Source organism: Tinamus guttatus, unplaced genomic scaffold (assembly GCF_059628265.1).
Source record: "Tinamus guttatus ecotype Peru unplaced genomic scaffold, ASM5962826v1 Tinamus_guttatus_pri_ptg000602l, whole genome shotgun sequence".
NCBI lineage: Eukaryota > Metazoa > Chordata > Aves > Tinamiformes > Tinamidae > Tinamus > Tinamus guttatus.
In genome coordinates, this window is record NW_028289136.1 from 1193943 (window position 1) to 1209804 (window position 15862).

General features: G+C 42.6%; 1 protein-coding gene across 2 annotated transcripts in view; it reads right to left on the reverse strand.

Annotated features, from left to right (window-relative positions):
• TMEM135 (transmembrane protein 135) overlaps window positions 1–15862 on the reverse strand; it is a 140936-nt gene that overhangs the window by 48233 nt on the left and 76841 nt on the right. For both annotated transcript variants that reach the window (XM_088534984.1, XM_088534985.1), the window contains one exon: window positions 3823–3869. In XM_088534984.1, coding sequence (XP_088391110.1) covers window positions 3823–3869 — 47 coding nt within the window. The remainder of the gene's footprint in view (window positions 1–3822; window positions 3870–15862) is intronic.

Below are 15862 nucleotides of genomic sequence, written 5' to 3' on the forward strand. Positions count from 1 at the left end.
CATGAACTTACATGAATTGATAAGAAAAAAGGAAAGCATACATTTTTAATTCTAATTTAATTGGATGGTTTTGAAATTCAAATTACATAATTTACATGGTAGGAAGAGATGTATGGACTAATTATGGAAGAGACGTACGTGATTTGGGGGACCAACTTTGCTATTGCTCTCAGAACCTTTTTGGACATTTTGGTAGTGCAGCGGAAGGTCAAAAAGCTACCCATGAAATAAGAGTTTTTTCCAGATAAAGCCAAGTAGGGTTTTCTGTTTGTTTTTCAGGTCAGTAAATGGTCTTTAGCAGTAAACAGCCTTTTATAGCCAATGTTAAAATCTTCTGTGCAGCCAAGCGGATTTGGCTTTCAATGAGGTGCTCTTCGGAGACTGCTCTCAAAGTCCTGTAATTCTAACACTGTTTTACGCCAGTTAGATCTGTTTACGATTAGAAAAGGCTGAAGTAATTTGGAGTCCTTGCACAGATGAGCTGCAGCTTCACGGCCATCCCGCTTCTCTTCTGCTTTAGATGGCAGCAGAGGCAGGAAAGGTCTCTGCCCCCGACTCGCTGCAGACTCCTAAAGGGTCCCTCTGAGCGCGGCACAAGGTCCTGTCTAACGACCTCAGTGAGGGGGACAAGACAGTGACAACTCAGAGTCCTAGGCTGGACAAGCAAGACAGGAATTCTGTGCACTGCTGGAATGACTCCTCGGTGCCTCCTCACTGTGTAGCTGCTCTTCTATTATATTTCTGTGACTAGAAATCATGGGAGAATTGCTTTATCTGCGGGCGGCAGAGGCACTGCTTTTCCTGGCATATTAATTTACGGAGTTGTCCAAGCTCACGTGCTGTCACTGCTTTGCTGGTCGGTCCCTATTCCATACATTCTAGAAAAATGTAATGATTTCTACAGGGCAGAGATGTAATTTGCTTGTTTTTTTTTGTTTTTCTAGGAGCACCTTTCATGATGCACTCAAAAAGCACAAGATTATCTTTCTCCAAAGACTTTACTGGCCACTGTCAAAAACAGCTTTTTTCCATTAATTGTTTCATAATATGACAACTATTAATGTGAATCAAAAAGTGGAAGAGAATCAGGAATTCAGTGAGTCCAATCCTTTCACTAAGTGATAACAGCCACATAATCCCAAACCTGTTCTTACAGATCTCCAATGACAGAAAATCTGTAACCCCACCAGAAAGGCTTCCACTGCTTCCTTCAGTGAAGTGAATTCAGGCCTGCTGCAACTTCTTCTTGGAGGAAGAAAAGTCCTGTTCTGTTATTCTTGTCCACTTTATCACTGTAAGAATGAACTACTCTCACCCTCTTCCCAGCAATCTTTAACATACATGAAGACAATTTTTGCTCTCTCTCCCCTGCTTCTTTTTGGTAATCAACCAGAATCAATTCTGTTAAATAAATCCCATTTTCTAGACTCCAGATCATCATCTCTAAGCTCTTGACTATTTCACATTATTCTCAGAGCATAATAATCAAAACAGCACAAGAAAGCACTGAGAACTTTCTAATTTTAAGTATCACCAAAAGACAGCTTTGTGTGAGCGCCCTGCAGCCTCTCATCCTGCTTATGCACCACATTATGGATGTCTCCTCAGACATTACTGACTTCAGCTGGCAGTTTACAACTGCTGCTCTTACCTATTTTTTTTAAGACAAATGCTGCCTTTGTCTTAAAAGGCTTCCCCTTAGCTGCATGTCTCCTATCTTGAACTTGTCCTCACTGAAGAGTTTTGTTTATTCTCGTGTCTCCAACTAGTAGTATCTACCTGAATTCCGATTCTGTTCTCCAAAGAAACTGCGGTCCTACCCAGCAGTTACATGAACACATGTAACAAGCATTTAACTCTGGTGTTACTATGTAAAGAAAATTGGGGAAAAGAAGGTCATTACATAAAATTATTCAACTGAGGACCCAAGTAGGTGCTTGCGAGCCTAGTCCTCTGCCTTTTTGGAGTAACTCTGCAGCCCTGCAGTATGGCATTGGTGTTGCTAGCAAGGGCTGTAACTTGGAACCACCTTTGCAAGGCCTGAGGATTTTCCGACCAGCTCCATCCAGAATTTTCTTCACCTCCTTGCAGTTCTGTTTTACTTGAGCTGTGACAGCAGTTTTTAATTGGCCAGGTGTCTATGGCTAATTTGTTTTTCTTCTATCTTTTATCTAGTACAATCATGGTTTTGCACAGATACCAGTAACAAGCAATTATTTGGTGTAGAAGGAAATATTTAGAGTGCTGACACGGTGATGCAAAGCAGAGCAGTGCGGCCTGGTACGATAGTGGGGCCTGGGGAAGCAGCACAGAGGAGGGCAAGCACACGATGTTACAAAAAAAAGTATTTCAATGTTTTTCTTGAGTGTTAAAATGAGATTAATAGACCCATAACGACCTAGTTCTGTATTTTAATGTCTCTGCTATGATATTAAGCAGAAAGGAAGTAAACACCCATGAAGATTGCTCTAGGAGATACCTATTAATCTGGCCACAGAGGCACAGATTTTAGAAGAGAGCAAGTGGTCTGGAATCCCTTCAGCAGCCAGTGTCACCTGGCAGGTTGGCAAGGAATTCACCAAGTATTTCTGGGCTCTAGTCAGGCCTCATTCAACTTAACACAGTGTCTTGAAAACTCAGAATGGATTTAACCATTTGAATGCTTTAAAACCAAAAATATAAACAGAGGACAATTAGCTACACCTTGAATTACACCTTGAATTATACAGAATTTATCACTTATACGAGAATTTTAGTCGTTTTTGTTCTTTTTCTTCTAAATGACACATAGGCAGGTGTCTAGCATCAACATGACAAGTAAAATTCGCAGAGGTTGCCATGCCATAACTCTGGATAGCAGTAAAAAATAAAACAAAGAGATTGCCAGTATAATGCTCTTAACGGGTGGCTGATGAAAGAAGGAATGCTTTTTAGAAGCTTTTAAAACAATATAATTCCCCCTATCCAGAGCCTGCACTCTTGGCCAATATTCAGAAGTAATTCCAAGGCCATGGAATTACGAAAAACGAAGCTAAAGCTTCTAGAGTTTTGCAATTATCAGGGGATCATATGGCTTTCAGGACCATAAATGGCTACGTGCCACAGAAATCTACCACAGATAATTGTGAGTCAAAGGGCTGTAGTTGGAGGTTACACTAACCAGCACCCCAGCAACCATCCAACTAGCGTTATAATCAAATAATTTAGGGAATCTGGTATTTAAAAGGGAAGAACTGAAGTGTTAAATATCTTTGTTATATAGTTCTTGCAATTCAAGAGAAAAGTTTTAAATGTGTGTCTGTTTGAAAAAGAGAATATTAGTGGTAACTTGTGAAAAAGTCCAAAAAGCAAACTTATTTAAAATTAAAAGGGGGCAGTCACACCTGCGTATCCAATTCTTGATACTACATAAATCTGTCAAATCCCAGTTTCCTATTCTCCAGAATTTATACTGAAAAATGAAAAGTTATCTCCTGACATAAACTATTCAAGAACTTGAATAGTGCAAGGAATTGCAGATTTTCATAGTTTTCATGTAAAGTTATGCAAAGTTAGATATTGAACGTCTAAATTATGAGGTGAGAGGAGGCTTCTTAAATTGCCAGTAAAACCTCCAGTGCATTTAAAGCATTCAACTCAGCATTTCCCTTTTTAGTCCAATTCTGTTTCCAACATTAGTTTCCTAATGACATAAAGCACTTAACTTGAAAGGCTGAAATCAAGAATACAGAGAAGTTTTTTATGAAAACCAAAGTCAAGAAAACTATTAGAAACGCTGTTTAAAATAATCTTTACAATCATAAACATAGATCATCAACATACCTGAAAAAGAACATGAACAGAGCAGCTGTGATGCAGAACAAAAGGACCTACAAGAAGGAGAAAAAACATTGTTACCTGCACAGTCACACTGCTGGTGCACATTCCTGGCTCATGAAGATTTTACAACTGTTAAAATACAAGAGCGATTTCCATTGAAGATGAGATTTGCATAGATTCTTTGGGTCGATCCTGCTTCAGTTTATAAAAATAGGAAATCCCTGGGTAGTGAGATGACAGACACAGCAAAAGATATCACTTTGGATAACCTAGAATTCTCTTTTTTCCCCCACAGGAGGTTTCACATTCCCCATGAGTAATGTATTTTTAAATATAATCAAGTAAAAGATAAATAGAAATGCAGCAAGATTGCACAGAGGATATGAATGACAGTGAGGAGGAACAGAAACTTAAACATTATCCTTCTCTCTTTCCCTTTGATTTATTGAAGCTCACCATTTGATTCAAACTTTTATTTGTCCAAATGGGGAAAGCAGTCGGTTTCCGATGCCTTCACAGACAGCTGCTCCTGCCTAACTCCTTGCAGCCAGCCCTGCTCCCAGCACGCGTGGCCCCCCGGGAACCCTGCACGTCCCTCGGGAGCACCCGCTCGGCAAGTAGCCCTCAGCCCATCCACCCGCTCGGCAAGGGGCCCTCAGCCCATCCACCCGCTCGGCAAGGAGCCCTCAGCCCATCCACCCGCTCGGCAAGGAGCCCTCAGCCCATCCACCCGCTCGGCAAGGGGCCCTCAGCCCATCCACCCGCTCGGCAAGGGGCCCTCAGCCCATCCACCCACTCAGCAAGGAGCCCTCAGCCCATCCACCCGCTCGGCAAGGAGCCCTCAGCCCATCCAGCAGCTCAGCAAGGAGCCCTCAGCCCATCCACCCGCTCGGCAAGGGGCCCTCAGCCCATCCACCCGCTCAGCAAGGGGCCCTCAACCCATCCACCCGCTCAGCAAGGGGCCCTCAGCCCATCCAGCAGCTCAGCAAGGAGCCCTCAGCCCATCCACCCGCTCAGCAAGGAGCCCTCAGCCCATCCACCCACTCGGCAAGGGGCCCTCAGCCCATCCACCCGCTCGGCAAGGAGCCCTCAGCCCATCCACCCGCTCAGCAAGGAGCCCTCAGCCCATCCACCCGCTCAGCAAGGGGCCCTCAGCCCATCCACCCGCTCGGCAAGGAGCCCTCAGCCCATCCACCCGCTCGGCAAGGGGCCCTCAGCCCATCCACCCGCTCAGCAAGGGGCCCTCAGCCCATCCAGCAGCTCCCCAGCCCTGCGAGGGGAACGTTTCCCTTCTCCCTGCCGGTCCCTCAGCTCCCAGCTCCTTGTTCTGGCCTCTTCCTCGTCACCTGCCCACAAATGCTGCGGAAAGCTGATTTTGGAGAGTTTTCTGTCAATGCAAGGAGAACCTTGGAAGGGCTTAAAAGCATCAGAGCAGGCACAGGCAGAAGGGGGACCTCAGTGCCAAGAGCACAAGAGGGATGACGAGGATTTAGACATTTTCCTTGAGGGGGCAACAGGCCATTTTAACAACCCAGGTGCTGCACACGGCTTATCCAGGTACAACCACCCTGTGATTTAAAACTATAATTTGCCTTAATGCTCACTACCTTTGCCAGATAAAGCCTGAGAAAGAAAATATTGTTCCATTCTAGATACAATGGCCCACATTCACATCAAAATTCAGGAGAAAACAGTTACAGAGGAATTGTGTGTGTTTCAAAAACAGTCCAAAAAACACTAACACTTGTCTTCAAGAGCTTGAGAAGTTTGAACACGATAGGATATGGATGACCTGGATAAATGAAATGCAAGAAAATGTTGGCTGGAGCGAGCACTTGAGGGCCATAAACACATGTGGACTAATGGATTAGTTCGGTGCATGTTGATATAGATCCAAAAGTGTGATAAAAGCTTGAACAGGGAAAGTTTCAGGGAAAAAAATCCTACAAGGAGACCACTATGCTTTCCAAAGTCCTCAGGCATGTGACTTTAAATTACGCCAGGCAAGACATTATAACATTTACAGTTTAAACTATCCATTGTTTTTTATTCCTTTTCCTTCACTAGTGCAAGGTTAAAAATCATGCTTTATTAGTCAGGATCAAGTATGTGAACATCTGAAATCATTTTATATGAAATCATTAGGGTAAAGTGAGGACAATGATATATTTCAGTTCAGACTAGAGTGAAAAGTAACAGGAAATAAAAGGTTTGAACCACACAATAGGGCTGGATGGGACATACAGAGGGAGATTAGCCCAACTGCCTGCTTCAGCAGTTAGTTGGAGCAGATTGCTCAGTGCCCTTGACCTGGTGAGTTTTGAGCATCTCCAAGGATGGAGAATCAACAATCTGAGGCTGAACGTGGACAGAATAATTAAATTATATCCCTCTATTCAGACAATCAGAGAATTGTTGAGGTTGGGCAGGACCTCTTGGAGCACTGTCCAGTATCAAATGCAACAGCATCTACATCACCGAGCGACCTGCTCCAGGGTCTCACCCTGCACAAAGCAAAAACTAGGGTTTTGTGTAGTCTGAAAATTTGCTGGAAACTCAGTCTGTGCACTCATCCAGGACATCAATGAGGATATTCCTGGTGCAGCCCTGACCCAGGGCTCCAGCACTGACCTCTAGGTGCCTGGGTCTAGGCTGACCACAACTGCGGAGCCTCACGATGCAGCCGGGCACCTTCCGAACCACCCCACCAGCCACCTATCAGTTTGTCTAAAACCTGCATTCTCCCTGGGAAAGCCTTAGTATTTAATCTTAAAACACTCAGAGAACTTGCTGAATCAGCCCCCACAGTTAGCAGCTGTCTACCAGAACTTAGCAGGCACCTTGAGAGAAATGGGATGCCGAACACCTTGGCTATGGGCAAAAGAACAAACTGGTATCTATCTTCCTAAATGAGAAGTCTGTGGCATATTAGATAGCCAGCCTGTCTAACAGCCAGAACAGTCCAGAATAAATCAAGAGTCAGTTTATAAACACCTAGATAACATAATGATAAGAAACAACCAACAGAGCCAACACATCACTCAAAATGAATCCAATTTTCTCCTTAGAAAGAAGCTGGCACTGTTATTTACCTGAACTTTAATGCACCTTTATGGCAATCTCATTTGCTACTTAACAAAGTGAGCACAGAGCTGGCTGGAAACAGCACAAGAGAAACTCTATCCATTAACAGGTCATTATCAAACTGCAAATGCATTCTAATGGCAGTCACAGAAGAGGCTTCCCTAATCTTGTCTTTTCAGTAATTACTCTAATTATGGAATACAGAGTATGTTATAAAATTTACTGAAATCTTTTAGAAGTTAGGTCTGTGTGCAAAGCAATCAAATTGCCCAAAGTCAACAAGATAAAATTCAATAAAAATAAATGTGAAGCACTTGGCAGGAGAAATCACATACACACACACAGAAAAATATGAAGAAATAACTGCACATGGAATATGAGAGTGTAAGAAGTTTCACGGATCACATATAAATATGCATCAGTAATGTGATGCTGTAAAATAGCATTGCGGGCTATGTTTGGGATTGAAGGAGGTAAGAATATATTAGACTGCATGCCCTGGTACTAGTGACTTTTCCCCTGAAATAGCAGCATTGGGCATTACTGTTAAATAAAAAAGTATAGAAAACAGGGCAATATAAGAAAGGACAACGAAAAAACAGCTGTGCAAAGAATCATTATTAAAGTATTTGCTTTAACTAGGAAAGATAAGGAGTAGCGTGAGACAAGTCTTCCAACAGGCACAAACTAAAATATTTTACCGTGCTAAACATCTCGTTGTCCATCAAACATAGAAAAAGAAAACTGAGCTAAACCTACGGCAAAGACCATTTCGGGTGCATATTAGGAAGAGCTTTCTCTACAGGACAGTGATACCAGATGTTTTAGAGATACTAGAACTAGTGGCCTAGGAGGCTGTTATCCTTTATCAGAAAAGACTCAAACCAGCAGAGGCAAATATCTATTAGAAACGATTTGGATATTCTTGACACTATATCAGTATGGAAGGCAAGTCAAATCCCTCAAGTGTTGCTTCCAGCCCAACATTTATACTATTCAAAGACAGTAAAATGTGAGGCTAAAATGGACTATTTAATACTGCACAGTACAACATGGAGAGCCCAATTATTGTGCTCTCTTCCTATCACAGTACAAAAGGCAAAGAAAGGTCACCGTGTTCCAAAATGAAGGTATCTATTGTCAAAACAAACCTTTTACCAGCTAAACATATACGTATTCAACATAATTTTTATATACCGCCCTCCGTATTTACAATACACAATAGCTATTTTGAGGCAAAGGCCCAAATTTAAGAATAACCATACTAAAATACTAAACCCTATGGAAATGTAATAAAATTTTTGAGTGAATTTAAGCCCCAAAATAGAATCCAGGGAGCAGGCAGACTGCTTTGGGGTTTTCTTGCCCAGTCCATCCCTTTTTGCCTTACAATACAAGGTCAACAAATCACACTTGGCAACATAGAGACCTTGAAGCTTTCCAGCTGTAGAAACAGCTATAGCAAGCAGAAAACCTAAATGTTTCTAATGAGAATGATCTGCTCTAAATGCTTTAAAATATATGTATCTCATTAAAAATATTAAAAGACACAAAACCCCCACAAAACTATGCTACCTCCCATTAGATGTGTTGCTTATACTAAACTTTATCAAAAAAGGAGTAAAGTTGCTGACCAGATTTGGAGGCACATTCTCCAGAAGGGCTGACAAAGCCAGATTTCTTTTCAGGGAAGCTTAACCTCATGTAAACAGTGTCATGAGGCAATACTCAGCCTCATGTTCCCAGTTCTGAGTACAAGAAAAAGTACAAGAAAAATATTATTAAGCACAGGATATAAAATGAGGAGGAGGGAAGAGCTACATAGAACAGTTAGGGTCAGGTAGAGGCCTGCTGAGTAATCTGGAATTTTCTCTCTGTTCACTCTATCATCACATGGTTGCTCTTGCAGACAAGACTACCACGAGGTAGGTAATATTCAGAGTGGAATGAGCAGGGGAGATAACAGACTGATAAGAGAACAGTTTTTCCCTTCTGATATTTGCAGAATGCAAGAAGCCCGTCCTACTCACCCAGCTGCACAGAAGGTTGAAGGTACTTGATTGCATGTGGGTAAGGATAAGATTTGAAAGCTAAAAATCAACAGAGAGAACCAGGGAGTCTTGTTTGTGAGGACATCCGTATGATTGAGACAATAATGAGAAAACAGGAAGCCCTCTTATTTTTTCCAGCCCTTTCAAAAGAAGATTATCCCTCATACTCATCATGTAGCTCCTGAAATATGAAACAGATAATTAGTCATTAAAAAATTCCTTGTGGTACCATCCCCACTTTGACATGTCCTCCAGACTCTCATTGCCAGGGTTTCCCACGCAGCAGAAACCCTGGACATTCAAGCCCACGGCACAGAAACAGTTCAAGATGCCACACGTTTATTTTCTTGTGCCCAAGATGACTCTTCCTCAGGTTTCCTGGACTTTATCACACTCTGCCTGTTGTCTCCTTAACATCCCCCAGCGCTTGACATTCTCAGATGAGCAGAAAATGGGCCGTGATGTTCCAAGCGAAAACGCTGCTCTTCGGGGCTTCGATGGCATCTCCTGTGCAGTCAGAACACGAGCGTGACAGAAGTGCTAAAGTAACAGAACTTGGTAATTTAAAAGAAAACTCACCAAAGATGTGTGTGGTGTATGGAAATGAAGAGAGCAGGAGTGAAGAGGGGCAGATCTGCAGCATTAACTGGCAGGAGTATTTAGAATGTCAGAGCTAAGTTCAACACTGAATAGTGTTAAAACCAACTAACAGAAGACAGGGCTGCTCCAGCTACCGGCACATCAACACTTGGCTTCAAGCGTATTCACGAATGCAAAAACGCCACCTTCTTAATCAAGCTCTTAGCAACTCATGTGAGAGCGGTATCTACACTTACCGATAGGGAAAAGTTACTCTCTTAGTTCTTGAAGCTGTGTGCTACTAAAAGCAAGAACTGTCAGCTCACATATGTGTGAAGAAAATGTTACTAGTGAAAACGATGGAAAATGAGCAGCCTTGTTGACACTTGACCAAAAGCTCTAAAGGAAAGAAGGTGGGCTTGCTATTGGGCATTTGTAATCAGTAACTAATGACTATGGCCGTATTTATAGAAATATTGTTAAGGTTTAATAGTAATATTCACTTGTTTTCTCACATTACTACCGTTTAATTCATATTTTCGGTTTTACAAGCATTTTTTGACCAATATACCTATAATTGGAAGGTTTGTATAGCAGGCGCAAACTTTTACTCCAAAAAATACATGACCCAGACAAAACAGCTATTTCATCTATTTTTTAATCCTTAAAGCAAACCACCTGCTGCTTATCCACATAAAAGAGCCTAGCACTTTCTCTGCTGAGAAAGATTATAAACACTCCATTGACCTTTACGTATCCCGCTGAACAGAAGGAGGGTAGTTGCAATATCTTTTATTAGACCATCTAACACAGAGCTGTAGGAAGACATTCCTTAGTCCTCTCGAGTCTGGATCCCATCCTCACATTCATCTCTTCTCAGACATGAGGAAAGGTTTACATGCCCCAAAAGATTTTTTTTTTCTTTTTCATATATATTACTTGATCTAATTACAAAAATACGAAGCTTGGAATTGTTATTCTGATTACTCTGGAGTCAAATCCTAACCTCTCTTTCTCACACTAACCCAAAACTGTGATCTACTTATTAAATTTATTTTTAAATCACAATCTTTACAATATGTTTTATATTAATAGCAGCTTTAAATTCCTAGGTCAGTAGCAAAAACGAGCTATTTGATTTTCACTATTGCCACTGTTTAAAAGTCATATAATTCCCATGCAGAAACTCTGTTATTGAGTTTCCTTTAAAAAGATATTTTACATTGAAAAGATACTTTTTCTTTGTATAAAAGTGTAGCTCCTTACAAAAAATGGTGATCATTTTCACCAAGTTCAAATTTCTAATAATCCCATATGCCAATTGAACTGATGTGTGCCAGCCATAAGACAGAATCAAATCCGGTGTTACGAATTATGCCACATTTTTCTTTCTTTGTACAGCAAGCTCTATTAAAACACAATATTTCTAACTCTAAAAACATCTCATGTTTTTCTGTACTTGATATCCACTGTATTTTAGATGCTTTTCATGAGCTATCAAAAGCTTTGGTGTCACCTTTTATCACAGCTTTGATGATGAGCATTATGATTACTTTTCTGTTTACACTAGGTATGAAGCAATACCACATTGCTACTGATTCTAAATTGATCTGCTTAAGGAAAACGTATAAAACCAATTAGTCAGGTGCTGGTTGGGCACATTGCCAAGTTAGCAACACCTTCACCACTGCATCTGCTAGAGACTCTGGATTTTTGCTGCCAGCAAGCCTCGAGCACTCTTCAGACAGATAAGATCAACAGAAAGACTAATATGTGTTACTAAACACAGGATTATGGAGATCCGTTTGATCACGATTAAACGATTAGAACTGGCAAATGTAAAACCCGCTGAGCCACGATGGGCTGCACCTGCCAGGGCGACACCACCGGCAAAGAAGGCGAGAGAAAATTAAACCCTCTAATTTTCTAATTCACAAACTCTGTGTGTATCTGCGTGTGCTCACACATAGATACGTGCAGAGAGCACTTCAGCAATCCTTCATTTGCCTTCTCAAAAGCACTTGTCAAGTCTCTCACTGTGCTTCTTATCTTAACTACTGCAGGGGCAGCTGTACCATGTAATGCAACAACTAAACAGCCTTTCTTTAAAATCTTTATGAGAGATGACTGTTGTTCGAGGTAAGACATTAAGAGACTGAAGTACCAGAAGCAACTGTCGAATGGAACAGCCTGTTCTTTTCTAGAAGTCCTGCTGTAAAAAATAAATACCTCCTACCCCTCAAATTACCTGCTATAAACACACTGCTCTTGTAGGATGGCACACAGCCCTCTGATTTCAAATAGTAGCTAAAACAAACAAACAGAAAAACTAAAACCCTACATAACATGTACACAGGGAGAGAAAATAAGGGCAATACCTTGAAGTTACAATGATAACAACTGACTGGGGGCAAGGGGAGGAGGCAGGAAGGTTGTTGATCAAAAATGTGTTCTTGGTTGCAAGAAGGAGAAAGCAGCAGGTTGTGCTCATCAAACAGATGCGAAATACCCAGAATCACCAAAAACAAACAAAAAGTTTTTTTGTAGTGTAAAGCATATTTACATTAAGCAAATTTGTTTTTTTCCATGAGCAAGTGTTTGCATAGTCCTACGGACTCTGTTCAGTAAACGGCTGTGGGGAGCTGCGTGTCTAACTTACAATTTAAAGGGGATAAACAGGGTCGAAGGACATCCTGGCTCCTCACAGGCAGTGCATTTTGAGCTTGCTGTCAGCCGACAGCAGGACCACAACGAAACGTGCCCCGAGTTCACCCCCGTCAATGGCCATGTCTCCACCGTGGCCGCGCGCTCGCGGGATCAAGGGCAGGATTGTGTGAGCACCAAGTTGGGCATAACTCAGATGAATCTTCCTCAACACAAGCTTTTTGTCACCGCCTTTTTTTTTTTTTTTTTCGCTTCCTTCCATTTTGCATTTTTCTGAGTAAAACTAAAGCACAAAGGCCAGACACTGATGTTGTTCCTTATGGTGGAAACAGCAAAGCGTTTCCCGAGCTCATGCACACCAGGCCCCTGCTCTGTTCACACCCCGCCTTGCATGACCAAGGACTCTTCCCTAACACTCTGCCTCAATGCCTTGAAGGTCTCACCTTCAAATACTGAATGAAATGTTCTAGCATGCAATTAGTCCCTAAAACAGGAGGGTTTTCCTTGGAGACACTGCAAATTTTTGGTTTACACACCACGAGGAATGTATTAAATGTGACAGTGCCATGTTTTCGGTTCATTTAGCATTTCCTGACATAGCTCAGCTTTAAGCCCCCCGACCATGACTTTAATACGCAAAGATGGAGATGTGGGGGCTTTTGTGCTCTGGGCTGGCTCCGTTTCTGGAGGCCTCTTGGGAGCCGACGGCACGAACCCAGCAAGGCGAGTCCTGCTGAGTTGGGTCTCGCTGGGTGGAGGTGACCTTTGATGACTTTTGAAATCTTGTTATTATGTTTTAATAAACTACAGCCATTAGGCAGATTTTATAGTTCATTTCATGTGTTCATTCCAGGCAATCTTTGACTGTATTTTTTCAAAAGTCACAGAGGTACTTTTCTAAAAGAAAAACTTCTCTCCATGTCTCCACAGGCCAAGAATTCACCGGTCCAAACTTTTCAAAAGCAAAAAGCATCACAGTCCATAGAGAAATCCACTGTCTTCTTGTAAACCAAAAAGCCTTTTTGGATAAAGCTTTACAGAGCAGAGCATCCAAAAATTCTCCATGAAATAAATTCAAAACATTATACAAATTACTTAGAAGTGTGTGTCCAGCTCAGTCTAAACACCAGGGCTTTTTCTGTCCAAGAAGCCCGTGTGAGACAAACGAGCAGCAGCTCAGCATGTAAAAGCAACTCGGCACGTTCATACTGTGAACATGACTGGGAATGGAGTCCTACGGTCGCGTGTAATCCCTGCTCGGCCGTTTGGAAGCTGAAACGGTCCAACTTTCTCTGGCTTTACATGTCAATGGTCCCTCGTTCGGACAAGGCTAATTGTGGCGAAGACTGGTGCAAGGACCTTTGGTATTTGATCAAGTGCTTTAGAGGCCTCCTGACAGATGAAACAGAAATAATCTGTCCCCTTCTTAACAAAAGTGACGAAGTTGAGCAAAAATTTGGCGAGTATGTTCTTGATGAATAACTTGCAAAAATACTGTTTACAAAAAGATTTAATATAGTGAATAATAGGCAATATCCTTGAGAACAACAAGTGGTTCCTGAAACTAGTTTAAGAGTTTGGTAAGACTAAAAATTGTTATATGCATGTCAGCACTTCTGGGCAACCAACTTGTCATTAATCACGCATTATTTCTCAAGTACTATTTGCAAATGTTAGAAAATTGGAAGAAATTGTGGCTACACCTGAGGGTTACGCTGCCGTTCAGCAGAGCTTTGACAGGCTGCAGAAGTCACAGGGGCCTCGTGAAGTTCAGCAAAGGGCAAAGCCAAGTCCTGCCTGGGAGAATATCCCGGGCAGGGGCAGGGAGACAGCGGGCCCGGGGGCTGGAAGCAGCTCGGCAGATGGGGACCGTGAACGTTGTGGCATCCACCGAGTCACACGTGAGCCAGCAGTGTGCCCTGGTGGTCCAGGTGGCCAACAGATCCTATATACTGGTTCCTATATATCCTATTCATCTCCTATACATCCACCACATGCAAAGGATACTAAAGCTGCAGGGAGAACATTCAGAGTCATTATTACTATGAAGCATACCAAATAGAAACACAACTGACAGATAAATGTTCTGTTTTTCAATGGCCTGTGGAACCTTACAGTCAATACTACACATATTTTACACCTGTAGCTTATATTTGCTGAGAGAAAAAGACAAAATTATGTCAAATAATGCTCTATACGATCTACGCAGCATCCACTGCCCCTGAATACATCACCAAACCTCACAAGCAAAACTTCAAACGATAGAATTACACCTCAGCATTTGTTCTACACATACTGCAGTTTTATCCTTAGCTATTGCAGACATCATCTTTAAACATATAATCCTCCTGGGACTAAATCTTTCCACTTTCCTTTGGAGCAAAACAGGTTTGAAGTGTTTTATCTGCAACCGGCCCATTTAACACCTCCCCAAACTCTACATTACAGAGTTTCCTTTTCCTGAGGTTTTAAGGATTTAAGAACTAGATCCATTTAAGAACTACAATCTGCCAAAGTACTTGCTTTTTAAAAAGTCCAGATTTCTTTTTATATAATGATAGATAAGTGAATAGATACAGATACCTTTAACATATGCTACAGCGTGCAAAAGAGACATGGTATCCACAGACTACGCATGTGAGTGTTTCGTATTGCACAGCTGAATGGCGCAGAATCAGGTTGAAAATGGACATTTTTCATCTATTTTTACACTCTGCAGCCGGGTCCCTGTGATACCAGCGGTAGGATGGCTGCACTTCTTGCTGCCCAGGTGTTCCTGGTGAGTGGGCCAAGTGCTCAGTCCAGGTGAAAGTTTCCTGAATTTCTTTCAGCTTCCACTTGTGCCATCTCTGCTCCCACTTTCTGGCACTTGCTGACACTGTCACGTGTCAAAGATGACTAAGAACCTGAAACTAAGAACTTATCTTATGAGTAAAGACTAAGTGAGCGGGACCTGTTTAGTCTGGAGAAAAGAAGAGATTTGATCAACGTGTTCAAGTGCCTGAGGGGAGAATGTAGGGAGGATGGGGCCAAACTCTTCTCGGTGGTGACCAGTGACAGGACAAGGGGTAATGGGTGCGAGCTGAAACACAGGAGGTTCTATCTCCATGTGAGGAAGAACTTCCTTCCGGTGAGGGTGACAGAGCCCTGGCACAGGCTGCCCACAGAGGCTGTGGAGTCTCCTTCTCTGGAGATCTTCCAAACCTGCCTGGATGCCACCGTGTGCCCTGTGCTCTGGGTGTTCCTGCTGGAGCAGGGGGGTTGGACTAGATGATCTGTAGAAGTCCCTTCCAACCCCAACCATTCTGTGACCCTGTAGCTCTGTGTCCTGCGCTGGCACACAGGGACGCACAGGGAAGCCAAGGCCGGGGCCCGTCCAGCTCCCAGGAAGCGGCGGCCGCTCGCAGGGACGGCGGGTTCCTGTGGCCACAACCAGCACCAGGAGCGAGGTCGGGAACGAGCCCGGCCTGCGCCGCATCCGGGCGCTCTGAACCTAGAAGCTTTGCCGCTCTGATGCTTTCCTGAGCAGAACAGCCATGTGCGCCCTATCCAAACCAAGACACTTTTAAATGGTAGGATTGGAAATCGACTTGGAATACGATTTGAATACTACATCTCTAAATATTAAATCCATATGTAAGCTGAAATTTAAATCTGGTTGCTTT